The 27715-nt window shown below is 46.2% G+C and overlaps 1 protein-coding gene across 1 annotated transcript; it reads right to left on the bottom strand.

The window, feature by feature from the left end:
• Positions 1–447: 447 nt before the first annotated feature.
• Positions 448–27715, bottom strand: NDUFA10 (NADH:ubiquinone oxidoreductase subunit A10). The gene is made up of 10 exons (XM_041465794.1): positions 27562–27715; positions 26571–26739; positions 25922–26137; positions 25731–25817; positions 24670–24791; positions 23151–23230; positions 19504–19558; positions 15946–16031; positions 10280–10388; positions 448–885 (listed from the first exon to the last, which is right to left on the bottom strand). The coding sequence occupies exons 1-10, from the start codon at positions 27661–27663 to the stop codon at positions 817–819; spliced, it is 1095 nt and encodes a 364-aa protein (XP_041321728.1). The 5' UTR covers positions 27664–27715; the 3' UTR covers positions 448–816.

Here is a 27715-nt window from a genome sequence, read left to right as displayed (position 1 = left end):
CGTTTTCCTCAGTGACTGAAGCAGTGAGCCCCGTGCTGGAAATGCAAAATTAACTGCAGCCTAAATCTAAACAGTGGTGCTTGAACCAATGCCAAGATACCTCATTTCTGTGACTAATACTAAATGAATAATTTCTTTTAAAAAAACCCTTCCAACTTGCACTTTCAGGGACTTGCAAAAATAATAATTACACTTGTATTTTATACCCAACAAACATTTCACTCTGTAGTGGAATCAAAGCAAGAAGCTGCAAGTACAACTGCTTGCAATTATTTTGACTATTTTTTAGAATTTTAAGCAGAGATTTTTACTGTATTAATTGAGATAAGTTATTTCCATCTCTCACTGAACTTCTTATGCTTTGCTGAGGGTCCAGTCAGTGCCTTTCAGAACACGTTGCTGCTTCTAATGAACCTCATAGAGCACCACGCACGACAGAACAAGAAATTAACTTTGTGAGAGCCAGGAGGGTACAGGTTTAATTTCTCTTGAATCAGCAGAACACCACTAATCCTGGATAATAATGTGCCACAGTCTTGAGGAAGAGAAAATTCAGCTCTGATGTTGAGCCTGCCCCAGCTCACTTGGCTATCCCACACTGACTATCCAACATCCCTGAGTTCCTCAAGGAAAAACAAACCAGAATAAAGTGATTTTCCATCTGGGAGTCTACTCCCGCCTGCTGGGGATGGGAAATGATTTAAGCAGCATTTCCTTGGTGCTACACAAGTGATGTGGAGCAGGTGCACTGAATGTGGCTCCTCTTCCCTCAGGTGCTGTGGTCCATCCTGGCCAGGGCTCCAGCAGGAAGGGATTTCATTTCAGCCAGATCCACTTGTCCCCAGCGTCAGCGTTGTAGCCTGCCTTGTACTTGCGCCCAGGGAGCTAAAGAAAGCAGAAAGCTCAGTCAGAACTCTGGTCACTCCCCTCAAAGTCCTGAAGTGCCTCGTGGAATCTACAGAACATGAAATACTCTTTTTACATTGCAATGATAAAACTTACGGGAAAATCAGGCTCTTGGAAAAGACCGAGTTGTGCAGCTGAAGGAGGGACTGCAAAAACCACCATACAAAACCATAATATATGTATGAAAATGAGGCCAATGATCTCAGCACCACATTCCACCTGGATTCATCCAGCTCCTCCCAGCCTGAGTAAGATGGCTCCCCTAACTGTATCATGGAGGAGAGGAACTGAATCTCATTCCAAAATAGGCACATAAGTTATTAAATACATGAAAGACTTCATGCATGAGATACTGAGTTAATTACCACATTAAATTAAACTGTTCAAATGAAACTGCAGATTTAGCCTTCAAGAGCTGAACTTATCTTCATTAAAGCAAAAACAGTATCTGCCCATCTTCATCAGCAAAGTCAGGAACCACTTTTTGATGGAAAACCCAAAGATTTTTGAAGCCTTTACCCAAATTGCAAGGACCCTGGGACCTAAGCAGCAGCCTGTGAGTCTCAGTGCTGAAGCAGCGCCCTTTGGAAGGTACTGACCACGACCTGGAATGCCAGAGATGGTGAGGTCCTGGTTCCAAAAGCAAAATCCATCTCCAGAACATCCATTCCTACCTCCAGGAACCAAAAAGAAATGGAACAGAACACCTCTGAGCTCCAGTACTGGACCAGAGAAGCAAAGCACCAGAAAAAAAAGCCAATGAGTTTGGTGAGAAAGGCTGAAGCCAGCAAAGATGCTGTAATAAAACTCTTCCTTTAAAAATAAGCTATGTGCTGGCAGCCTCTCCAAATAATTAAGCACAGATCATCTGCTCTGTCTCCAAACAAACACTGGTTTCACACAAGACCCCAGACTTGTCCTGAGGATTTTTCCTTTCCAAAAAAACATGTAAGTGGATCCTGTCGGGGAGAGCTGCCCCTGCAGAGAGAAGCAAGATGCAGTCTTGATAAAATCTCAGGCCACAAAAATGAACTATTTAATAAAAGATGAAGCCTGTTGTTTTGAGGAAGGGGAACTGCGTTTATATTCACTTGGATGTCAAAAAACAAGACACTTCTTTCCCTAAAAATCAAGCTGACAGAAGACCTGACCTCCTTCACGAGACACTTCCCACCCTGCCTTGTCACGAACCATTTGCAATCAGTTTTTCTGAGGTTTTTCATTTAATGTCTTGTCTAAACATTAGCAGAAACCACACAGTCCTGTTGAGAGTTCCCCCCACTGAGCAAAGAGGAGATGGGAGATGAAAATAAATGATTACTAGCTCTGCCCCACAGATTTCCAGCAGTGAGCCAGGGAGGACATGAGACCTCCTGTGACTAGACTGTGACACAAAAACAGCTCTCCCTGGTCCTCTCCAGGCAGCACATAATTGGCCCTTTGATACTTGAAGAGATTCCCAGATAAGTAGATTATTAAAGCAACAGGAGATATCTGGGAAAATACAGCAGTTTACAGTTTTGTTTCTGGGTCCATCTGCCCTCTTTAAAAAGCTACAATATCAACCCCAACAGAATTCAAATTCATTGTCCAAAACAAATTCCCTGTGTGCCTTTGGTTAAAGACATGCAAGACATCAAAGCAAGTGTTATAAGTATTCATCCATAACTCCATCATTCACAGTGGGCCTTGGCAAAGGCAGGAGAGTTTGGGGATTTGTTACAGCTGAGCTTTCAAAATAGCCAAAAAAAAAAAAAAAAAAAGAAAAAAGGGGAAGAGGGAAGCAGAGTAAACAACTCCCATATTACCTAGAAAGCAGCAGGATGGGAATTGATGCTCTGTGCACAAGTGACACAGGCCACTTTGCCAAACTCTGCTCTTCAAATCCCACATTTTCCAGCTGTGACTGCACTAAAGGAGCTGCACATTGGAACAGGGTAGGATTCTGCAGAGAGGAGTGGTAGGAGCACCAGGGAAGATGTGGGGATGCAGGGCAAAGGGTAAGATGTGCTGGTTCTGGTTAGGCTGGTGCTCCAAAGTGCACCCAGCTGAAATTCCCAGGCTGGCTCTTGACCAGCACAAGGGCAGGGATGGAAATCAGGGAGCAGCCCTGAGGCTGCTGGGTTTATCTAGGCTGGGCAACCTGGCTGCAAGAGATGATGGAAAGGAGATAGGAAAAAGCTCTATGGGACTTGCCAGCAGCTGAGACAACAGAGGAGGACTGAATATTCACCTTCTCTTGCAGTACAAGCTCCCTGGAAGTGCCCCAGGCCAGGTTGGAGCACCCTGGAATGGTGGTGGAAGGTGTCTCTGCCCATGGCAGGGGGGCTGAGATGAGATTTAAGGTCCCTTCCAACCCAACTCATTCCACAATTTGATGATCACAGAGGTCCCACCAGGCAGCCCCAAAGCTCCCCCACATCTCTGCAGCAGGAGGCAAGGCTGAGCCAGGTCACCAAGGAACAGATTTTTCCACTCCATAGAAATGGAGTGAGAATGAAGATTTGGCCTGCTGCATTACACTCCACAGTGCCCAAAAGTTGGCAGCGAGGATTATTTCCAGAGGGATGGGATAAAATCTACCACACAGAGCACAAAACTCCTGAAATGAGCTGAACCCAAAGGTAGAGCCAGCTCAAAGGCATCAAACTGCTCAATTTTAAAAGAGCAGCAGGAAAAGAGATGAAAACAAGACCGTCTCATCAGTTAAATTAAGAACCTGCCAGAGAAGTGCCTGTCAAAACTATAAACATGATGAAAAGCCCTATAAAGTAGCAGAGGCTGTGGAAGAGCAACAAGCAGCTCCAGCCAGCTGCTTGCTCCAGATCATTCCACACCAGGCACATGCAGCTAGAGCTCTGGAGAGTTCTAACCACCTGGAAAGGTTGTTGAGGAGGAGCCTGCCTTGTTTTCCAGCCTTTGGGGAACAAACAGAATTACCATTCTTGCCTTCTATTCCTGCTGATGGCTGGGCTCCGCAGCTCCAGGAGCTCTATAAATAGCCTGCTTGGAGCAGCATTGATCAAAGAGCACTTAAAAGCAAAGTCATTGCTCTGGGAGCTCGGGCTCATTCATCAATACCCCGAGGCTGTTGAGAACAGGCACAGTAACAGCCCCTTCCATCACTGCTGGGAGCAGATGACTGCAGGAGAAATCCTCACTTCCAAATGGTTGACAGTTTTGTAGGCACACAGCGAAAATCAGAGAGAATCTAGGAACATGGAGCTGCAGATATTGGCTGGATTCTGGAAGGGTTTGGTTCCTCACCACTCCTTATTATTCCTCCTGTGGTTCCTCTCACAGCTACACAAAAGGAGGCTGCAGCCAGGTAGGGTCAAGTCTCTCCTCCCAAGTGACAGCAGGAAACAGCCTCAAAATGCATCAGGGAACCTTGAAATTGGGTATTAGGGAAAAAAACTCTTCATGGAAAGGGCTATCACCCTTGGCACAGCTGCCCAGGATCCCCATCCCTAGAGGGATTTAAAAGCCATGCGGATGTGGCATCTGGGGACATGGGCTGGTGGTGGCCTTGGCACTGCTGGGTTTAAGTTGAACTCAATGATCTTCTCCAACACCAGTGATCCTGTGCTCCAGAGCACCAGTCAAAGCAAGGAAGGGGAACCATTTCCCCTCCAAACACACATCTGAGGTGTGCACGGCTTGGCACAGATGTTTGGTACCGCCTCACTCCTGCCATCCCTTACTCAAAACCCTCAATGCTGTTAACATCCATCACAGCCCAAAACACAAGAGCACCCAAAAGTTTTGCTGAATTGAGGCTAAAACAATTCCAGTTTGCTGGAACTGTTCAGTGGCTGCTGTCCTGCCCTTCAATCATTCACTAAAAAAATCAGACAATAAAAATCCTTTGGAAAGAGAAGTGCCCATACAAGGATCAGTTATCCACTAGAGAGTGCAGGGAAAAGCAAGGAACTAATCCAAGCCACACAGCACAGTTAAACACCTCAAACTGGCTCTACTTCACAGTGTAAGATCCATGGAGATGCTACCCCTCTATTAAATTATATTCCAATTAATTTTAATTTAACAGATATGTACCCTGGGGATCACATCCCTCCACAGGTATGGGATTAAGAGGAGTTTGGGAAAAGGGGATGTGCTCCCACATAAATAAGTGTTTCCTTTCACAGGGACAGACTATCAAGCTGAAAATGGATTACTTTAATGCCAGTGAGATTTGACTGTCTTTTTGATTCACAGAAGCACCCAGTGCCTGGGACAGCAGGGCCATCACCTAAAATAAAACAGACACAACCACCAAACCCAAGATTTGAGACATTTACAAGGTCAGGCTCCTTCCCTACTGTTTCTGGGATATCCCTGCCAACTGTCCATGATACTTTTCAGGCCAAGCACGGTGGAAAAGCTGCCTGTTCCTAAAGAGAGGATGCTCTCACACTCTCCCCATACGGACAGGATTGGTGAGAGCAGAGGAGAAGTGGGAAGGTGGGAAGAGGAGCAGATTCAGGTATCCTTGAGCAACAGCTCTGTCATTCCCAGGCTTTTGTTATTCCTCAGGTTCTGTTGGTCTTACTGATATCTAGCTAGGCAATATCTTGTTACTTTAGAAAGGGCTAAAAATACTTTTGCAGAGATAAAACAGAAAAAAAACCCATTAAATGAAGCCTCTTCTGATTTATTGTGTGTCTGTTTTCATTCCTTCCTGGATTCAAGAGCAGATAAGGCTGGGCATTACAGCTGTCAGACACCTCCTTTAAAAACCGAATTAGGAAAGGGGATCTTGATCCTAAAAAGAATGAAAGCTTCATCAAGCCAAGAAAAAATGGCAGAAGAGAACAGAAGGTTCTATCAAAGGCAGCAGCTATGGCAACAATCGCAAACATGGAGAAGGAAAGATATCCTAAACTCCCTGCTCCTGCAAAGGCAAGAGTTGATCCTGCTGTTGATCCAGACTCTGGCTTTCTGAAAGCTCAAGTATTCCTTTTGTAGCTCTTTCAGGAGATTTTTATGTGAAGAGGTCCCTGCACTCTCAGCAGAGATGGGGAGCTAAGGGCCCTGCTAACCCTGTGCTTGCCAGCAGCCACCTTCAGTCCCACAGCTGCCAAGAAGGGCCAGAGCAGCTCCTGGGCCCCTCAAACCTGGAGAGCCTTCCCTTAACGCCCTCCCTTTGGGGCTGGCTGGGATTTCCCATTGCAAACACAAGCTCTTCCAGCACTCTCAGTGTTGGGTTGTGGGACAGAGCTGACTCATGCTGCAGGCTCACCTTCCACCACTCACAGCTCCAACCTGGAGGCATGGCAGACATTGGAGGATTTTCCCTCCTAAGGCTATATCCTTATGGAAAAGAGTGATGAAAAGCCCAGGAAAAGAGTGTGGGATTCCCTTCCCCTCCATCCTGTTCCCTCTTCTCTGCTTGCTGCTACACAGGACTGCAGGACCCTGCCAGCCACACACTCCCAAGCCCCGGGGCAGGAGGGAGGAGGATGAGGAGCGGGGCACAAAGATTAAGTTTGGCAAGGCAACTGAGCTGTGCAGCTGCTGTGCAAGGAGCTGGATTGCACCTCACAGCAGTAGCCAGGACTTTGATCTGCTCAAGCTTTCCTTGCCTCATGCTCAGCATCCCTATATTCCAAAAGCAGTCTTCCACCAAATAAAACAGGGAGGGAATTAAAATGAGAGCCTTGTCTTACCTTTCCATGGCACAGGACAAGGAGGAATTGTCTCACACTGCCAGAGGCCAGGGTTAGATGGGATATTGGGAAGAAATCCTCCCCTGTGAGGGTGCTGAGGTCCTGGCACAGGTTGCCCAGAGCAGCTGTGGCTGCCCCTGGATCCCTGGAAGTGTCCAAGGCCAGGTTGGACAGGGCTTGGAGCAACCTGGAATAGTGGAAGGTGTCCCTGCTCAGGGCAGGGGGTGGGAATGGGATGAGTTTTAAGGTCCCTTTCAACTCAAAGCATTCTGTGATTCTTTGATTCTCCAAATTCCAGCAAACAGCTGCACTTTTATGTACACAGAAAAGCACATGCACGTCAAAGACGCCGTTTTTCCCCACTCCAGGAGATGCAGCAGGAGTGTGAAGTACACCAGCACATTATTTAAGTAGACTGATTCCATTAAACAGAGCCATTTGTTTTCATCTTCACCGCAAACACATCTGCCTAAGTGCTCCAGCTCTCCAGCTTCACAGGGTGCACACTGAGTTTGGAGCATTATCCCTGGGGATTGTGTGCACTTGGAAGAAAGGCAGAGAGATACAGCAGTTGTTAAGGGGGGAAAAAAAGAGGTAGTCAAGCCTTTACTAGTCTGACAGTTCCTAAAATAATGTTGCTTCCCTGAAGAATGAACGTGCTTATCTCTGATCTACAGAACCTGACTGAAAGGTTGCTTTTCCCTTGCCAGAAGAGCGACTTTAGAAGTTTCTGAATGCCTGAGCAGAGCTGCTGGACCCTGCCAGAGGACTTCATGGTATAAGAAGGCTGCAGAAAGCCACCTCCTCACACATGAAAAGAGCCCTTACAGAAGAAATTTAGAGGATATACATAAAAAAAAAGTGAGTTTTGAGTATTCAGAACTGTATGTAGCCATCTCATTATTTTATAGAAAAGCACACATACTAAAATCTTGAACTCTGAAGAGTGTTCCTTTCTCCTCCTTCTTGGTTGCTTCTAATGAATATTTTGAACAAAACCCAGCTTCTACCTGGAACTTATAACTCCCTGAAAACCACCATTATTAGGCAGCATGAATTGTGTGCATGGAGCTGTGAAAAGCACAGCAGTTTGCTGCCTATTGGAGAGATCAAGGATTTATGAGTAGTTACAGGGGGAAAAAATCCCCTATGCAAATCATTGTATTTATGTGGTAAACATCATTACACCAACTTTAAAAGCAAGCATTTCCCACAAGGAAAAGTTAAACTTCTGTAATTATCCCATAATTAAGCCTTTACTTACAAGTCAGCCTAAAATTTTACTTCCAAGTGAGCCTAAACCCTTTACCTTCAAATGCCGAAGTGGCAGAACAGCTGTGACCATCCCTGCACAGCCATGGGCAAGCCAGGGGCTGTGATTCCTTCTGTACAGACCCAACAACCTCCCAGCCCAAATCTGGCTGTCTGGAAGCTCATCTGCTCTCTGGGCCTGTGCTGGTTGGCCTCTTGCTCCATCACCTCTGCACAGGAGCCTTGCCTGAGAAAAAAATTCAGCCCTTCATTTGCTAAACAAAGTTGGAAGGTGAAAAAAACCACCAGATCTTCAAAGTTCCAGCACAAAGAATGCAGAACATAAAACAGCAGGTGGGGCTGGCTTTGTGCTTTCCTTTCCAGTAGCTGATGGAAAACAGGAAATCTCAGCATCTTTTGCATTGTACACCATCCCTGTGCACCCCCCCACACTACTGAAGGATTACAAGTATCCAAGCATTTAGAAGAGAGAAAATTAGTATTAATGTAGCCTAATTTTAACAGAATACTTCCTGAAACAAGCAACTCCTCCTGATTCCAAAGGACATTATCACTTTCCACAGCACTTTCCTGAATCAGGGCCTACAAACAAGGCTGCAGAAGGGAGATTATATTTTGGCAATGTTTTTTTTTTTTTGCTTAGCTTCAGCTGTCAACTAACTGGCATTGAGCAGAGCAATCCTAGAGCACAGCTTTCCTTCCCAGGTACCCATATTCCCACTCCTAAGCATCCCTTTGCTACATCTGCAAGGCAAGTCAAAATTTCTCCTGGCAGCCAGTTACTGGATGAGCCAGGACATTCTCAGTTTCTCAGTTTCCTGCCAGCACAAAGAGGCATGTGCTGCTGTACAGCCAGAGGAAAAAAGGCTTTCAGAAGTCTCACCCCAGGCTCTCAGCACACAGCACCGAGGTCACATCTAGCTGTGTGTCAGGCAGCCTCAGTAATTCCCAGCTCTACTGCAAAGGGACATCTCAGCCCAAAAAAAGCCTTCTCATCTCAGGGAAGAAAAGCACAGGAAGTGCAGATGGATGCTGTGTGCTAGAGACGAGCCATGCAGCAGATCCTGCTCAAATCTGTGCTGCACAGCACAAGCAGCTCTTGGAGGGAAGGGGTCCAAAAATCCCAAGCCCGAGCTTCAAGTTTTGGATTTAAGAATGTGACAACAAGGAGGAGGAAATTCTGAGAGCAATTTCTCAGCTGGACTAGGGAGTTTTCAAATCCATTAGATAACCTCAGATGGTTTCTGCTGCTTTAACCTTTAGCTTCAGCCCCTTTTACAAGCTAGAAAGATCACATCCCAAATGAGGCAGAACAGTGTGAACCCAGGAGCCTCTTCACAACACAGCCAGTCGAGGAGGAACAAATTATTGGAATAGTGTGTCTATTCTAGAAGAAAACATCAATAGATCAGTTTCCAAACAAGTCCATAAATCTGTAGCTTACATTTTAATCTCAATAAGAGACTGTATACTACCAGGAAAAGAAAAATGATAGGGTTTGGATTAGGCAAATCATGGCTTCTAACAATTTATATCATATATTCCTCCCTTTGTCTTCAGCATTGCCTGGAAAATAGTAAGACGTGGTGGCAGAGAAGATTTCAACCCAACTGGAAAACAGAGGCTCACCTGTAGCTTTGGCCATTCAGTATTAATTATCATCAGCTCCACAACTTCTCCAAGGAGCTTTTCCAATACCTGGGCCTTAGGCAAGCCCCATGTGGGGGGAGAGGACCCCATGCCAGGGAACCACTGAGCAGCACGAGGGCAGAGCTCCGGGGGGATTGGAAGCTGCTGTCTCCAGAAGCAGCAAGGCAGGAGCTAATTAAAACCTTGTGTGGGAGCCTGCATGAGGTGTATGAGAGCACTGGGCACAACAGGCTTTGGATGTGTGCCCACGTGCAGAAACACTCTATTTAAAGCAACAGCACTTTGGGGAAGCGAGGCAGCATTCATTCCTCCTCTAAAAAAACACTCCCTCTCTCAGCATTCGATAAGGAGTCACCATGGGTTTCCAATTTTCTTGTTTGAGTTAAGGGACTCTAAGATTTCAGAGGTCACAGACTCATCAGGGCACAAGAAACAGAAACAAATGAAAACCATTTATCCTTCAGTCCACATCTAAAGATGAAAAAAAAAACAACCCCAAAAAACGAATCAGCTTATGAAACAAACCATTTGCTTCCTTATTCCTCTTGGGGGGAAGCTAGACTTCAAAAAAGGTGGGGATTTGGGCAAAATGCAAAAGTTCCCAGTAGCAATTGGTGGGAGGGTGGCAGGCAGGGTGTCCCCAGCAGCGAGGAGCCCCCTGGCCATGTCCCCAGGCTGTGTCCCCAGACGAGAGAAGGCCCCCTGGCCGTGTCCCCTGGCTGTCCCCAGCAGCGAGGAGTCCCCTGGCTGTGTCCCCAGCTGTCCCCAGCAGCACTCACCGCCCGGTACTCGTAATAGATCTTGTCGTACTCAGAGCCGCCAATGGTGATCTCGGGGATGAAGCGCGGGATGGACACGGAATCCAGCACTCCAGCCTTGTCCTGGACACTGAGGGGAAAAGGAGCACTCAGTTCACTCCCTGCCTCAGCAACAGCCAAGCATCATACCCAGAGAAGCTGTGGTTGCCCCATCACTGGAAATATTCCAAGCCAAGCTGGATGGAGCTGGGATGGAGCAACCTGATCCAGTGGAAGGTGTCCCTGCCCATGGCAGGAGGTGGACTGCCAGGACTTTAAGGACCCTGCTAATCCAAACCATTCCAGGATTCATTATCATCATTCTATAATTAAAGAGCTACTTTCCTGTAAGATAAAGCTTCCAAAGATTTGGGCTGCCTTCCAAACATTTATCCTTCTCCTTACAAATCTATGATGTATTGCCCCTCATCCTTGCCTCCAGTTTGCTCCTGCTCTAACTTCCAGCTTCTCCATTTCCCCTCCCAGGTTCATCCTCCTTGGAGACACTCCATCATTCCTGGGACCCTTCTCCATGAATCCCCTCTGGCTTTTTTGCTTTCTATAAAAGCAGTGTGAAAACCAGCAGTTTTATTCAATGTCATACACTACCTTGCTAAATTCCCATCCTAAATGGACCAGTACTGAGACAGTGAGAGAGTCTGGAAGGAGGCAGTGCCTCCAGCATCCTGCCTTGGAATACCTGGAGGAAGCTGCAGCAGCTGCAGTGATGGATCTCAGGATCCACCACTCTGCACACAGCACCAGCACTTCAGATATCCCAAATTTAAAATGCCTGAGAAACTGCTAGAAAACCTCCTGCTGCCTGTGCTCATCCACAGGCCGACAGTGCCACCTGCACGTGCCTGGCAAAAACACATCCCTTTCCAGTCAGCACTGACCAAACCCTAAATCCAACACCAGAAACTCTGCAAATTGGGATGTTTTCAGTGAATTACATTTCTCAGCAAATACTGACATGCACATCAAGCACATGCCCTGAGCAAAGCAAAGTTCATCATCTCCGAGCAATTATTTTTACCCCCAAATCATAAATGTTGTGACCTTTCCTCCCAGCAGTGAAGAGTTCCAACAAGTGATCTGGTTTGCTAACATACCCTGATATTTACTCTGTAAATTATCCCACTACAGACAGGTTTGTAAGGAAATACAATAATCCAGTCAAAGTTCAGATGGGAGAAGGTGAGGATAAATGCCCTTTTCCAAGATCAGGATCAACACCAAAGATGCTTCCTATAAACTACAACAATATTTAACTCCAACAGCATTAAATGTGTATTTCATGTGCTGGAAGGCACAAAAGGGAGTCCAGGCAGATATAAAGCATAACATCACACACAGAAATAAGGTTTTGTGGTCACCCCCTCCGCAGTGAATTCACTCCTTCCCAAATCTCAGCCAAGTGGCCATTTGGAAAGGAAAATTCCCAGGCACAATTAATTTTAGTTAAGGGCCAAATGACAAACTTGCTGCTCCCAAAACTTCTTTGCACAAGAAAATAATGAAAGCGACTGATGGCTTCTCCATGTTCTCTGCACCTTCAGAAATAGTTTGGAATATTAAACAGAAGCACACACAAAGACACCTGCCACAACAATGTCTAACCACAAAATCCACAGCCACTTGCCAGGACTAATTCCCTGCTCAGCAGGAAGCATCTACAGACACCTTTTATATTTCTTTTGTTTTCGTTCTCTCCCCTAGCAGAAAATTATCACTATTTGCTCTTTTCTGACCCTTTACCAGACTTTCCTGAAGGAGCTCTCAGCATGCAGCACCTTGCCAAAGGTGCAAGGTGGGGTAAGGGAAGGAAACTGGTTAGAAAAAAATAAAATAAAACCAGGCAACCCAACAAAAACCACCTGAGTTTGCATAGCCTGGGCTGTGATTTCTTAACATGTGATGTTGGCATAGGCACAAAAAGTCAAGTGACAAGAGAGACCTAAAAGCATTCACTGGCCTAAAAGCCAACACCACAAAACCATTCCACAAAGTTCTATGTTGATAGAGGAAATTAATATCCCTCCTTCTGTCAAAGAGACTCCAATTCCCACATTTAGCCAGGCAGAACAGATATGGCATGGCCAAGGTGAGGCACAGCCACTCCTTTGGCGAACAAACACTCAACATCAGCACCAAGAACAAAAAAAAATTTCAAAAAAAAGCAGGTCTGCAAGAAAAGGGGAGAAGGCGTAACAACAGCTCTTCAAACCTACAAAAGCCACTGCAAAGAAGAAATCACAAAAGAAGTGTTTCAACTGCAGCAAAAAGATGGAGTGGACAGGGCTTGGTGCAGCCTGGGATAGTGGAAGGTGTCCCTGCCCATGGCAAGGGGAGGGATGAGATGGGCTTTAAGGTCCCTTTCAACCCAAACCATTCTGGGATTCTATGACCAAGGTGCTAGAGAAAATAGCTTCTAGTGCCAGAAGTTTTACAATTAATAGTTCATGAGATTTTTGGAGCCTCCATGACAGAAGTTTCAAAGCCAGGTCCAAGACATCTCTTGCCAGCCCCTCTAGTCCTGCTGTTTGCAATCAGACATTTAATCAGGGACACTTCTTCCCTTTGCTAGGCAAAGCTACACTGGGAGCAGAGCTGCAGGCTCTCTGTCCCTCACTGCCAGGTTCTGAAGGAGCTGCAGGGACAGACCAGATTTAGCTGTGCAGTTGTCTGAGGCAACAAGGGCAGCAAGTTCCCCCCACGAGCTGATAAATAACACAGAGGCAAGGCCACACAGCCTGCAGCTCCTCCTCCCAAATGCATTTATTGTGCAATACGTGTAGACAGGCAAGTGTCACTGGGAAGGGCCCAGATACAAACATGCCTGAGACACTGCAGTGGCAGCAGAGGAGCTCCCTGAGACATTTAAAAAGCCAGAATGGTTTCTGTTGGACTTGGCAGCTGGAGAGGAAGGGAAGATGTGAACATCCTCTGAAGACACCTCTAGCTTCCAAGCCACAAATGCAGCTCTTTTCAACCTTTTACCAAGATCCCACAAACCTTATTTCCTCCTTAACCTTTTCTCCTAACTCAGTGGAGAAAAATAGCTGCAATGTTACTTTGGACACTGCTTTAAAGAATACTTTCTGTTACAGTTGATTGTGCTAGGGTGACCCCAGTCATCAGCTAAACCATCATCACAGAGTTGCTCACTCTCTTCCCCCTCTCAGAGAATAAGGCAAAATTTAGGAAATTGTCAGGCTAAAGATAGTTAATAAGTCAGAGAAACAAGAAAAGCCCAGAAGTGATGCAAAGGTCATCAGCAGCCTGATGTCCAGCCAGTGTCTGAGGAATCACCACCTCCCAAAACTGCCTTCTGCTTAGGAATGTTGACTACAACATCATATGGTATGGAATATTCCTTTGGCCAGTTGAGGTCAGCAGTCTTGGCTGTGTCTCATCCCAACTTCTTTCCCAGCCCTGGCCTGCTTGCTGTCAGATACAGGAGATCGTGATGCAACCGACTGCCCGCGGGCTGGGCTCACCGGTTTGATCAGCTGCGTTCATCACTCAGAGGTCCTGCTGGGGATTCCAGGCATTACACCCTACACGTGTGCAATACACAGCTCTCCTCAGCCCCGCTCACCCTTCCCAGACCTCCTGGTACAAGCTGAGCGTGGAAGAGAACAGCAGGGCTGACAGTCCCAAGAGCTGGGAGGTCAACAAAGGAAGCAACTGCAGATGGAAAACCAAGCAGGGCAGAACTTGGATTAGATATTAGGGGAAATTTCCTAACTGGAAGGGTGGTCAGGCATTGGAACAGGCAGTGGTGGAATCATTGTCCTTGGAAGTGTTCCAGAGCCATGTGGGTGTGCCACTTGGGGACATGGGCTCACAGTGGGCTCCATGGTGCTGGGAGAATGGTGAACTCCATGATCTCAGGGGGCTTTTCCAACCTAAACGATCCTGAAGAGCTGATGGAGCCTGCCAGGAACACCCAGGAGAGGGCAGCATGTGCCCATGAGCAGGCACCAGGATCCTGCAGGAAAACTGCTTTCCAAAGGAACAACTCACACAGGCACGGGACACCCGTTCAGCTGTGGGGACCACAAGCTCCTTTGCATTGGAAAAAGGGAGAAAAGCATCAACTTTAGGGGTCATGGACTCACACCTGGGCTGGGCATTGAAGCCAGCATGCAATTCCAACATGGCCAACCTGCAGCAGGCTCCCTTGCCTTTCTGGAGTTACCATGGGGGAAGATCATGTCCAAACACACACTTTTACAAAGAGGTTCTTCCCAGGCTGCCCGAGACATTGCCCAGGATTCCCTCACTCAGCTGAGTGAAGCATGAGCTCAGGATTGGCACAGGGTGTGTTGTGACCCCTTTATCCACGCTCTGACAGCCCAGCACAAAAAAAGATTCAAAAGCAAACTGCAGGAGCTGAGCTCAATGCTCAATGTAGGTTCCTTCCACACAGGATATTTTATGATTCTGCAGTTTAAATAAGCAGCTTACTGCATTCTGGGATCTTCAAACAACCCCATGTTTTTGCCAAAAGACTAAATAATTTCTTATTACCTACAATGACAACGGTCTTGTGCAGGAGACTCACCCCCCTCCAAGGTTCAATGAAAAATTGAGTCCTTAAAGCAATTTATTCCCTTCTAAAACTGTGAAATAGAATTTTCATACAGTATCTTAAAGCACTTCTCTAATTGTAAGGTTTCCTTCAACTCCCTCCTACTCATCACGATTAATAATCTTTCCTAATACCTGCACTAGTAGTGTGGAGCTACAGGAAAACAAGGAACTTATTTCCTCTTTCAAAGGAAGTCTGATCGCGATAATTCTTCAGCGCCTAAGTCACCAGATGTTATCCTCCAACTACTACACAAAGAAACCTCATCTTTCGCACATAAAATGCACCCAAATCATGACTTGTTCCTCTCAGACCACCCAGAACTGCTCTTCTGCAATCCACCTTCACTCCTTGACAGAAAAACCATACAATAGAAGCATTATCTCTATTTTTAGGAGGTAATTAAAGTAACAGCACAGAAAAGTAAAATGCAAGAAATATCACAACTCTGCAAAAAAAGTTTAACTTGCATCTCCAATGCCTGTCACAGAGACACAAACTTAGGGGCACATGCTCAGTTTAAAAATCTGTGTTTCTATTAACCTGTGAGATGACCAGGAAATAATGAAAATAATATAACTCTTACATTTTGTTTTAAAAATATAACTATACTGAAATTTCCACCTGCACATTCAATATGAAGATGAAGTTGCAGCAAGATGGGGAGCCTGTCTCATTTCTGGTATTAACAGCCTTACAAGTGCAGCTATATTCTTTATATACATCTTTGTATTTTATATAAACAAACTGACAAATTAAACATGATGCATTTGCAAAGAATTATTAAACCAAATTAAATTCTATTCCAACAAGTTATTTTCCAGTGTCTGAGTCTGATCTCCTCCAACTGGGCAGACAAGCATCTTTGACAAAAAACACTCTTAAACTTGTCTGGAGCCTCTTGTCTCAACAATCAGTAAAAATGCTACACCACATTCCAGTGCCAAGCACCAATATTACAAAACACAACCCCACCTTTAAAAACTCATGGTTTTGACCATTTTCCCTGGGATTTGATTGCTCAGTGGCTGGAGGACATCACACTTACTGAAGTCTCAAGTGATGGAAAGAAACATCATCCTGCTCCACCCATGGCCCCTTGTCAAACTTCAGGTACTCGATGTCTTCAATTACCTGGAATCAGAAAAGAAAGCTCACTAAGGGTCCAAAAATCAATGAAATAACCAAAACAGGTTATTAAACAAATGAGAAAGGCTTCACTGCTAAAGCTGTGCCTAGAGATAGCATGATAATCTTCCAGTTCTACTTCTGAGGCTGTGGCCCTGCCAGGAGCACTGGGCACACACATGGGGGATCTCCAACACCCTGTGCTTTCAGCTTTGGATGGCAGGCAATCAACTGGCTGAGAGGTGTCTTGTTGCCAAATTCTTACCAGATCCAAGACATTCTTCCTTAACCTGCCACTGGGGCTGAAAAGCCAAGAAGGTAAAACCTCACCCCTGAGGGAAAATGAGGAAGAAATGGAGGTAAGTCTAAATTTAACTCCTTGTTACAAAAATAAGGTTTGGTCGGTTTTATTCCCAGAGAGGCTCAGTAACACATTCTCTGAGACAGGCAGGGGAGCACATGTGGCATCTGCCTCAGTGCTGTGTGGTTCACAGCACAGAAACAAAGGCACACTTCAGGCTGGAAAACTCAGGCCCACAGGAGCAGCGATGAGTCCAAGGGCTCAGGATTCCACCGGCCACCAGGACCCATCCATGCCTGAAAGGAAAAGTAACACTCACAGCTCAGAACCCTTCAAATAAGCAATGCCAGCTCAGCAAATCATTCCTTCAGCATCCCCAAATTTATCAATCCCTGGTTTGAGCTTCACTTACAGCCTGGCTCCACCAGAAAACAGATCTTTGCTGCTCCAGGAGGTAATTGCTTATCACACCTGACTGCCTGGAGCTGAGGGAAACCTGCCCTAGTGTCAGGAAGATGCACTTCAGGTGCCTGATGAGATGGAGACAGCACCTTGGAGCAACCTGGGAAGGAGTGGATTGTTACACCTCCAAACATCCCTTTCCAGAGACCTTTTCCATGGGGAAAGGATAAAGCTGAGGTCGTGACCAAATTCCTCATGGCACATTGTCAACCCATTGATGGGTGAGCACATGTCACCAATGAAGTGACAGAATGATAAACAAAAAATCCTTGAATTCTTTATGGTAAATGCACTGTAATTATTTCCTGCAAACACTACATCCCAGCTATTACTACTTAAAAAAAATTATAACCAAGTGCTATTACAAAGTAGCTTCAACTACAGACATCTACTCTTACCAGTACTTTCATGGTAAGAAATAATTATTTGGACATGAGTGAATAAACACTTCTGAGGCACAAACTGCTGCAACATAACTCCAAGACAAGAAGAAGAGAGGTGTAAATTAAGTTAGTTCAAACAGCCATTATTTCTTTGAACTATTTAATTGACAAGCTGAACAAAAGCAATTCCTTCTCCACTCCACAGCAAAGCTATGGAAATTCTCTGAACCTGGTAACAGCACTGATCAGAGTTGCCACAATGGGCTCACAATATGCTACAGGGGGAAAGGAATCTGTATTCAAATTAGTTTTGCTCACTATTACCATCACATCAGGACATCTCTCTCCCAGCAGCTCCTTAACAATGGCATCAGTTTCCCAACCAGGACAGAAGAACAACTTCTTAATTTATAAGGAATGACCTGGCATCCACCCAGGAATTATCAGCAAATATCCAAGGCTTTAAAAGAAATTAAACATACAGCTAACTTTGTATTTCCAGTTTTACCCTCAAGCTAAACAAGTGTGAAACATCCTAATGAAGCTTATTTCAGCACTCATTACCCTTTCAGCCACCACAACCAAAGTTAATTACAACAGGAAACCCCAACTGACCTTTTTAGGACACTTAAAAAATCGTTTCTAAGCTGTGTATGTGTGCTCTGAGCAACCCAAAAGTTATTAAACTATAAGGCCATAAAAGAATTCAATTCCCGAATCCCTAAGCAAACAGATTGGAGTGGGCTAATGAACACTGCTGTCTGTCAAGAGGATACACCTGTGTAAACACACACAAGCCAAAGCCCTCCTGCCAACCCTCATTTCCAAATTTCTTCTGTGTCATCCCAAAGGGAAACTGAATCTGAACAAAAAAAGGGGAAAAAACAACTGAATTCTTCCAAGTATCAGTATTTACCACCAACACCCAACAACGACAACATCATGGGCTGGATAATCTCACGGGGTCTTTTCCAACCTTAATCATTCTGTGGCATTATACTTCCAAATAATAATCCTTCCCAGATTTGTCCAAGCAAATTAAGGACTCCACTGGTGCACCTGATGACCCTATTTAGAGCAATGACAAGATTGCTGAGCTCAGGAGAGTCGATCCTTGAACAATAAGAGCTTTAGACTGACTTTAAACTCTGATTTAAAGGATTAAAATCAAATCTCTAGCAATGGGGTTTACTACAAAAAAAATCTAAGAAGGAAACAATCTGCTTTATTCTCACCACTTGGAGAGGTGTCCAGAGAGAAGGAAAGGGAAAAAAAACCAGGCATTTAACCCCCATTCCAACTTTGCTTTAATTCACCAAGTACCATCTTGAAACACCACAGCTCTCAACTCCTATCCTTGCTTCTATGTTGTTATCCAGAAAAAAATACATTAATTGCTCTAGATTCTCTATATTCGCATCACAATCTCAGCTTTTTTGTTCATTTTAGCCTGCTTTTTTTGTGCATTATTTCTGTTTATTACCTGCTGTCACACTGAAGCCACCAGCCCTTTCTTAGGGGTATAAACCCACACTGTCCCAACAGGCCTACTGGTTATTAATGATAACCTTTATTATCAAGTGCAAGAGCACCCAAAAACCCATCCACAACAGCAGAGGACCCAGAATGTGGCACACAACCCTGTCCTTATAAAGGGAACCAAAAGGCCTAGAGACAAGCAGCAGTGCACCTATGGGGGGAAATGGAGTGTTAATTTTAGGACCAGGGAAGTCCTCATCAATATTTTCTGCTTCACAGAGTCATATAACCAGAATGTTGAGGGACACCTCAGGCAAAAATGTAATTTTAGTCTCATTAGGGGCAGTGAAATATTAAAATGCATGCTCTGAATATGCTAATAAGCTTAATGAGGTACAGGCTACCACACACACGTACATATTACTCAACTCTCTGCCAAGATCACACTGCATGTAACATAGGAGGAGAGGGAGTTTGGGCTGTGTACAAGTAGGGTTAAAATTTCACCTCATTAGGATGAAGACCCAAAAAGCCCTTGGAGACAGCCCCACGAGCAAGTCTCCTCTCCCTCCTCCCAAGTGGGGATGATTCCTTGGCAAATTTCCAATAACAATCCAAATGTAGGATTGTTATTAACAGACATCTATCCTAGAACTGAAATGGGCCCAAAACCTGTCTAGAGTCTCAAAAACCTTGGTGCTCTTTCCCTCAGGAACAACAGCTAGAGAGGGAAGTTAATAATGGTCAAGCAAAAGGCTTCTGTTACCCCGTTAATAACCGTCCATGAGGGGGAAAGTTCGCTGAACTAAGGGTTTAAATCTTTTAAACTTACTCCCAGAAAAGCAAAACTTACCTTCTCCACATCCTCAGCTGCAGTTGCTGTGTACTGCAGAACTTCACTGCTCTCACTGCAAAGAAGACAGAAATTGAACTTCCCTGATAAATCTGCTCAACCCATTCTCCCCTCCACTCCAAAAGGACAAAAATGAAGTTAAAAGGCATAAACACTGAACCAGAATCATTGCAATTTTTGAGGTTGCTCCTAGCTATTGCAATAGAATTCCTGTTACAGCTGTGAGCTGCTTCTTTGCTGCTGGAAAGTTGCTTTTAAAGGGCAAATGGCCTGGATATCTACATTAACTTCAGCTGGGAAAAAAATTTTAAAACCACACATGTGAATTTGTTTTCATTTAATTAATGTGGATACCTGCCCCTATTACAACTGCCCAATCTACCTGAAAATAAGTGAAATTTTCAGTCTAACCCAAAACTGTGGTAGATTTTCATTTTTCCAAGTGCATGACTAGCTGTGAGTCATCCCAAGAGAAGAATGCATTTATTTATCACTATTTACTCAGGTTGAGCTAGCTGAATGAATACAAATGCAGGCAGCACGATCTATAAGTGTAAAAACATTTTTAAAAGGAAATGTTTCCTGGTTATAAGATTGTTTTTTTAATCAGCTAGCTGCCTTCAGAGAAAAGGCATTTGCAGAGCAAAACCCAACAGGAGCTCCTACATGAACCTTTCACACTACATGTGTTCAGCTACATTCAGCAATAGCTGTTTTCAGCTGGAAAACTTGGAAGGCCCAGGAATAGCTGCCCAATGTGGACATTAAATCAAACATCACACAGCAAAGTTTAGGAGCATGGAGAAAAATTAATAGAATCCCAGAATGGTTTGGGTGGGACAGGACCTTCAAGCTCATCCTGTTCCACCTCCTGCCATGGGCAGGGACACCTTCCACCACACCAGGCTGCTCCAAGTCCTGTAGGACCTGGCCTTGGATGAGGTAGGGATGGGGCAGGCACCTAGAATAAGATATTCTCCTCAATATCAGCCCAAGGGAGAGGTCAGCCTTCAGCAGAGCCCGACACCAGCAATTGCATTAAGGACGCAAATCAAATCACTTCATCCCATCTCTTGATTTGACTCTGCAGATTATCAGGGCTTCATTAAGAGAAAACAGCTGCTCAGTGACTCTGCAGATTATCAGAGCTTTGCTTAAGAGAAAACAGCTGCTCAGTGGAAGCAGTGTTGGATATGAAAGAGAACATTACCAATCTTAAGGCTCTGCTCCAGGAAAAGAGAAAAACCAAACAGAACCCAGACACTGCTCCAAATCACCAGGCAGTACCTGCCACAAATCTCACTACCAAAAAAACATTAAAGACATTCATAACAAGACAACTAGAAAGAAAGCATCAATTTTAAAGCAAAAATCCACTATAAACCACTTGAGGCAGCATCAGGCTGCTCCAGTTAAACAGCACAAGATAACACTAGTTCTGCCCAGTAACAAACTGCTTTTCAAGGAACAAGAAAACAAACTTCAACACGGAAAGCATGCAGGAGTTTGCTCAGCAGTCTATAACAATTCTTTTTATCCTGTTTGGACCAGACTTTGGGCATCACCAGGAGTCAGGGAATCAACTAGACTAAGCATGAACACAGCCACCTGCACCCCTGCCAGCAAACAAACAGTTAAGGCAGCCGTGGCTTCTGCATTTACCCAGCCAGAGCTGGATTCACAACTCCCAGCTCCCCCACAGGCAGGGCACAGACACAGAGCAGTGTGACAGGCTGCTGGGAGCCCATCCCCTGCCAGGATGCCCAGCAGAGGGGGTTTGCCTGACAGGGCACTGACCATGCACACACAGAGGGTGAGGAGGTGAAATCACAGCAGGATTCAGGATTCAGCCTCGCTGAACACCACATGTGGGGCTCGATGTGCTCCAGAGAACAAGCAGCAGCTTGCCCTCAGGGGGATGACATTCCCAAGGCTTCCCATTCCCTTCCAAGAGCCATGTGCTGGCTGTGGGGACACACGGAGAGGCCACTGACCATCTGTGACACCAACAACCCCTGCCTGCATGAGTGACAAGCTCAATATCGAGTTACTCACTCCAGTAGCCAGCAGAGCCACCACACTGATCCACCTGGGGAGATAGAGCAAGCACCAGGAGGACACAGGCAGGCTACAAAACACCTGGGGAGAATCTACTCTGATTTATATCAGCCTCCTGCATACACCAGAACTTACACAGTTAATTCATCTGATACCCTTTGAGAGTTTCCCTTCCAGAATTATGAGGGACCATAATTGTGCTTTTAGACTTTTAGGACAATTTTAATTTTCCTAGAGCTCTTTGATAAGAACTGGGAGAGCTGGCAAGCTCTGTTTCATCCCAGGTTTACAGGGCACATGTTTTTGCTTCCCAGCTTGAGGAAGCCAGAGGAGCCCAGCAATAGACAGGACACAGGGAATGGCTTCCCACTGCCAGAGGACAGGGTTAGAGGGGATATTGGGGAGGAATTGTTCCCTGTGAGGGCATTGAGGCCCTGGCACCCAATGTGGCTGCTCCTGGACCCCTGGGAGTGTCCAAGGCTCTCGGGATCTCCTCTGGTGACCCCGAGATGTATTGAAAGTCTCTTTTCCCCAACCCAGCTGTCAAAGAAGGAGCCAGAAGTCTTTGGCTGTAATTCTCAAGGTTGTTTATTATTTCTTCTCTAAACCATTTTCTGTGTGGCCTGCCAAGGTCTGTTCAGCCGGTCAGTCTGAGGCACACTGCACTGCCCTGAGGCGGTGCTATCTCTTTATACTAAAACTATGTGTACTTTATTTACAGTTATTTTCCAGTACCTATCATCTATGTTAGACTGTGTACTTCTACTCTAAAGGAATCCAAATGTGCTAATATCACCCAGAAGATGGAGGCTAGGAAGAAGAAAGAAGAAGAACAGGACAACGCCCAAATTCCTCCATCTTGTCCCCTAGACCCCCATAGTAAAATTCTTCAAAATTCCACCTTTCACCCTGTGACAACTACTGTTATGCCACTTCAACTTTTGTGACTTGTAGTTCCCCACACAAGGCTGGTAATTTGCTCCATGGGTCAAGATCGAAATCCCAAATGTCCTTGGCTTCCTGCCAGGGTCTCCGAGCCCCTGCCAGGATTTTGAGCCATCCAGGGCACTCAGAGGGATGTCCTGGGTTCTAACACAAGGCCAGGTCCTAGAGAGCTTGGAGCAGCCTGGGATAGTGGAAGGTGTACCTGCCCATTCCAGGGGTGGGACTGGATAAGCTTTAAGGTCCCTCCAACCCAAACCATTCTGGGATTCTGTGACAACTGAAAGGACTTTTTGAGGTGAGAAAAGCCCTAAAGCCTTCCAAAAAGGCCTGAGAAAAGCTTGCATCACATCACTCTCTCCTCAGGTTGTGCAAACACACACATCCATAGCTGTGGCATTCTGCACACCACTCCTGAACCCATTTTCATCTTCCAGCACTGGCATCAGGCTTCTGGGATGGCACAAGTTGACTACACTCACACAGGTCTCATGCTGTGAATGCAGCACCCCTTCACTAGGGCACAGTACAGTACCCTGCAGCACAAGGAGGATTTTTTCACAATTTGTTGATATTGGCAGAGATTTTGAGGTTTGCACACATTTTTGCTCAAAGACCTAAAAGGCAAAACATTTTGCTTTTCTAACCTGATTGCTGGTAGGAAGGTCGTCTTGTAAGCATCCTCAATGCTCTGGAGATAGGAAGGAGACACCTTTTTCTCATATGGCTACAAAGAAACAAACAGAAAAGCTGTGAAATTAACTTTCTATTTTTTCCCACCAGCAGAGACTCCAAGGTCTGCTCCACCACCTGCCCAGGGCTCACTCTGGGATAAGCAGTCAAACATCCAAGTGACCCACATGCACATCAGTGAAAGTTTCAAAGAATTAAGAGTGTTATTTGGAGTGTTTGGAATTCCTTACATGCCATGAAATACCTAGAGTAGCCCCCAGCTATCCAAGGACTGATTCATTCCTGCTAACTACACATTCCAGGGGTGCAACCCAGAAAACAGGAGAAGACTGAGCCCGCCTTTTCCATAAGGAGGCCAAAATTGCACCTATTTCCACAGTTTCAGACAAGTGCATGGGCAAACAGCCACTCTGAACTCCTGTAAAATTTCATGGCTATCATCCCTGCTGTTAGCCAGCTTGTCTTCCACACAGTGTACTTTCAATGCCACATTTGCAAAACACCAGGAATTTCTCTGATCTACCATGTGCTCCCCAAACAAGTCCTACAGAGCTCAGCACTGCCACTGACCCAAAAAATCAGCAATTTCTGTCCAAAGGTTACCAAACTGCCACTGATTTTCATGCTCAGAAGAGCCAAGAACTCACAGGCTCCCCCAATACATTAAGAACTCCTCAACTGAGAACTTTTTTTCTAATAAATCAAAGCTTTCTTTTAATCTATCAGATTTCCAGAGTTAAACTGCATTTCCCATAGCCTTTCAACAAGGCAAGACAAACATCTTTGCATAACACATCTGCAAAGAGAATCAAAGAAAGAGGGGAAACAAAATCCAAATTACAAACCTTACTTAGATTAGTCATTCCCCAAAAGCACCCTACAGCTTCCCTGAGCCAAGACTAGCTCAGTAATGCAGTCATCCAGCAGTGATTTGCTGGGTTTCAGGGAGTTAAGTGAACCTGCTGATCCCAGGTGACTCACACATGAACCCCAGCACAGGTGTGAGGAAGCAGTCAACTGGGAAGCAGGAGCCAGGGAGCCCAGCTGGGCTCCTGGCACTCAGGAATAAGAAATATATCATCTCTAAGTGCATTGCAAGCAACACATCACCTGCCCACAGCTCCTGTAGTGGGAGTTACACAGCATGGTACAGAAATTCACCTGCTCTTAAAACAATTTCTCATTCCACTAATGACAACATATTGATGCAGTCACACAAAAAAGTTGATTTTTTGCCTTTTTTTTTTAACCTTTTTTTAAAGCAAGCATATGAGAATACCCACAGAGTCACCACCCCACCCAGATCTCACACCTCAGAGGACAAGCAGCTCCTCAGGGGCAGCATTCAGCAGCAAACCCCACAGAACTCCCACACAAGGTGTGATTACAACAGACATTAGCAGGCAGCAATTGTGAGAGACAAGTAACAATAAAGATAAGAGATAGCTAGGCAATAATCAGAAATCAAATTACCTTGCCCGTGTCTTGAATCCTCTTCTGCACCTCTGGGACAGGCACATCTACATAAATGACCAAGTGAGGTGGCAGGAACTCAGAAATGCTGATCTCCTTGACCTCTTTGTAGTGATCAAGGCCTGTGTAAAACACAAATAAATCACATTCCCCACATCTGTATTTGCATTCTCTTCTTCTGGGCTCACAGAGCAAGTTCAGGGTATGCTTTTCCCCAAAACAGAATTCAGGAAGTGCACAGAAAAACTATCTCCAGAGGAGTTCCATGCACTGAGATCTAAGAATCTAAACCCAGTTGTATCAAAGAGGGACTTCATTCCTGACTCAGGTTTACAGGAATCTCAGCTTTTCCTCCACCATTTACACACAATAAGCAGCAGTAGCTCTAACCAAGATGTTTGTTCCCTAAGTATTTCAGTACAATCCAAACGGGGATTTTGTATTAAATTGTGGGTTGTTGGGCTTTGCTGCCTGAGCAATGCAGACACAGGTCATTTTAATCAGCTCTCAAAGCCATCCAGTAACTTACAGCAGGTGGCAAAAAACAAATACAAACCTCTTAAAACCAAGAGCAAAAACAGGAGGCAGTCAAGAAAGGAGTTATGTCCACCTCAGGAGCAGCCAAAAGAACAGATTTACTAAGAACAGGCAGCAACAGCTCAGGAGCTCAGTGCCCATAACCCCAAACCAAATCACTCAGGTTGGGAGGAACATCTCCCAGTCACCCAGTTCAACCACTCTGCAGGGCAGTCCACCCACAACATTCTAAGTATCTCCAGGGGGGAGATGCCACATGATTTGCTCCAGGGTTTGACTCCCTTCACAGCAGAAAAAGGGTTTTTCCTTACAAATGAAAGGTTTTGCATTTCAACTCATGCCCTCTATCTTCTGTCCTCTCACTGCCACTGACACCACACTGGCTCCACCCAGTAACATATGAACACTGAACATTTAAAGGAATCCCTCCTTCCAAGCAGGAATGTTTTGTTTATTTTTTAAAGTAAAGTTAACTGAGAGAGAGATTACGGCCAAACATCTTCCCTTTGCTGGCAGGAACTCACATCTCTTGTGCACATATCCCTGCTTTAACATGGCATCCAGGAACACAAAGTCGCTGTAGGGAGAGCGCTCCAGCACCACGCCTTGGCCTGCAAGGGAGATCAGCGTGCAAGTTATGCAGAACAGGCTGCAGGCTGGAACAGAAGGAGCTGCAAGGTCCCTTCCAGCCCAAACCGTTCCACGAGTCCCCAACCTGTGCTGAGCAGGTGCTCCAGGGCGTCGGCGTACTGCAGGACGCGGCTCCCGAAGAGCCAGGACTGCAGGCGGTACGAGTGCCCGTCGGGGGACTTGGGATCCGTGTAGAACTTCTCCAGGCTGCAGAAGCCATTGAACTTCTCAGGCAGCAGCTTCCCGTCCCCGGAGAGCCTGTCCTGGTAGTGGATGTCTGCCTCAGGGAAGTACTTCATTCCTGAGAAAGAGAAGGACCCCACAGCAGGAATGAGCTGCATTCATCTGCAGCAAACACCTCCTGAGCTGCTGAACACACAGCTGCTCCTGGAGCAGCTCCCAAACAGTCCCAGCTCCTCTGCCCACCGCAGCACAGGGCAATGGTGCCAAACCCCGAGCTCTGCCCCTGCCCAGGCAGAGCTGAGCTGTTCCAAGCACATCCACGTGGAACACCCAAGCCCTCCAGGAGCACAGTGAGCACACAGACTCCGTTGGACCTGAAGCTTCACTCACAACAGACCCCCGTCCCAAACCTCACCAGCACCACCCACAGACCCTCCCCAGTCCCTCCAGCACTTCCCAGTCAGGAACTGCTGCTCTGCGGAGCTTCCTGCGCACAAGAGCCACGATTAAACCCTGCCAGCTCCCAGGGAAGCAGCCAGAGTGAGACATACCCAGTTTGTCTGCTAGCTGCTGGGCCAGCTTGCCCTTCCCAGAAGACAGATTCCCCTCCACTGTGAAGACTTTGCTGTGCTCTGTGAACTTCTTGCTGGTCCTTTCTCCCAGCATGTAGGCCAGCCACCCATACTGCAGGCTCTGCTCAGGGCTGGTGTGGATTCTTGCCTGGAGAACAACCCATGGAAATCAGCAGATCTGGAGGGATTTTTTAGCTAAAAACGCTGTTTCTTCAGACACACACACAGGACACACTCTTATGCATCTAATACAAGGATTTTTTTACTCAGTAACCTTAGCACTGTAATTTCAGCTTAGCAACTGCAGCAGTAGTTAGGCTGGGAAGATGTTTATGAAATTAAAGGCTGAGAAGACAGAAAACATGGAAGAATTTTCAGTCTGAAGGTCAGACACACAACACACCCAGAGTTCCCAAGAGGGACCCAACCTTAGACTTCTGCTTGTATTTTCTGTGCTTTGGGGCACGTAATAACACTAAATCCACTCTTAGGAAACTTACAGCTTCATTTCAATATGGCTTAGTGGGCAAAAGCTTGGACTCGGTAACCTTGGATGTCTCTTCCAGCCTTAACTATTGCACGATTTCTGAGAGGTGGCAAGAGGGACCCACCTGGGCTATGGGGCTGAAGGCAGGGCCTCCCAGGTATCCCGATAAACCCTGTACAGCCCTCACTCCGAGCAGCGCAGTGACCGCCCTTACACCGCGGCCTTCACTCCTATCTAACACTTCTCTCCTCGCAGCACCACTGCCCACAGCCGCAACCGAAGGTCACCGCCTCGCCCTCTGCGGCATTCGCTCCACTCTGCCTCGCATTTCGCCGCCTCTCCCAGCTCCCTGCCGGGACCGTCCCTTCCCAGGGAACGGCCCAGCCTCAGCGAGAGGCATCTCCGGCCCCAGGCTGCCTCTGCTCGCCCACCCCCAGCAGGACAGAGCTCCGGACACAGCCCTGCCCAGCCGCCTCCACTCACCCCCAGCAGGACGGAGCCCAGCGCGGCGGAGCCCGGCCCGGAGCTGCCCCGCCGGCCCCGGGCGGCCGCGGCCCGGCCGAGCCGGGACACCCACAAGGACATGGCGCTGCCGGGCGGAGGCGCGCGGCGATGACGTCAGGCAGGAGAGGCGGCG

Source organism: Pyrgilauda ruficollis, unplaced genomic scaffold (assembly GCF_017590135.1).
Source record: "Pyrgilauda ruficollis isolate IOZ18807 unplaced genomic scaffold, ASM1759013v1 scaffold191, whole genome shotgun sequence".
Lineage (NCBI taxonomy): Eukaryota > Metazoa > Chordata > Aves > Passeriformes > Passeridae > Pyrgilauda > Pyrgilauda ruficollis.
This window is presented reverse-complemented; position numbering and strand designations above follow the sequence as displayed.

Excerpts from the sequence above, each read along its gene's own strand:
- NDUFA10 (XM_041465794.1), bottom strand. The coding sequence starts at position 27,663 with ATGTCCTTGTGGGTGTCCCGGCTCGGCCGGGCCGCGGCCGCCCGGGGC. Across the intron at positions 26,138-26,570 it reads GCAGCTAGCAGACAAACTGG|GAATGAAGTACTTCCCTGAG; the intron begins GTATGTCTCACT and ends TCTCTTTCTCAG. Across the intron at positions 19,559-23,150 it reads ACCTTCCTACCAGCAATCAG|TGAGAGCAGTGAAGTTCTGC; the intron begins GTTAGAAAAGCA and ends TCTTCTTTGCAG.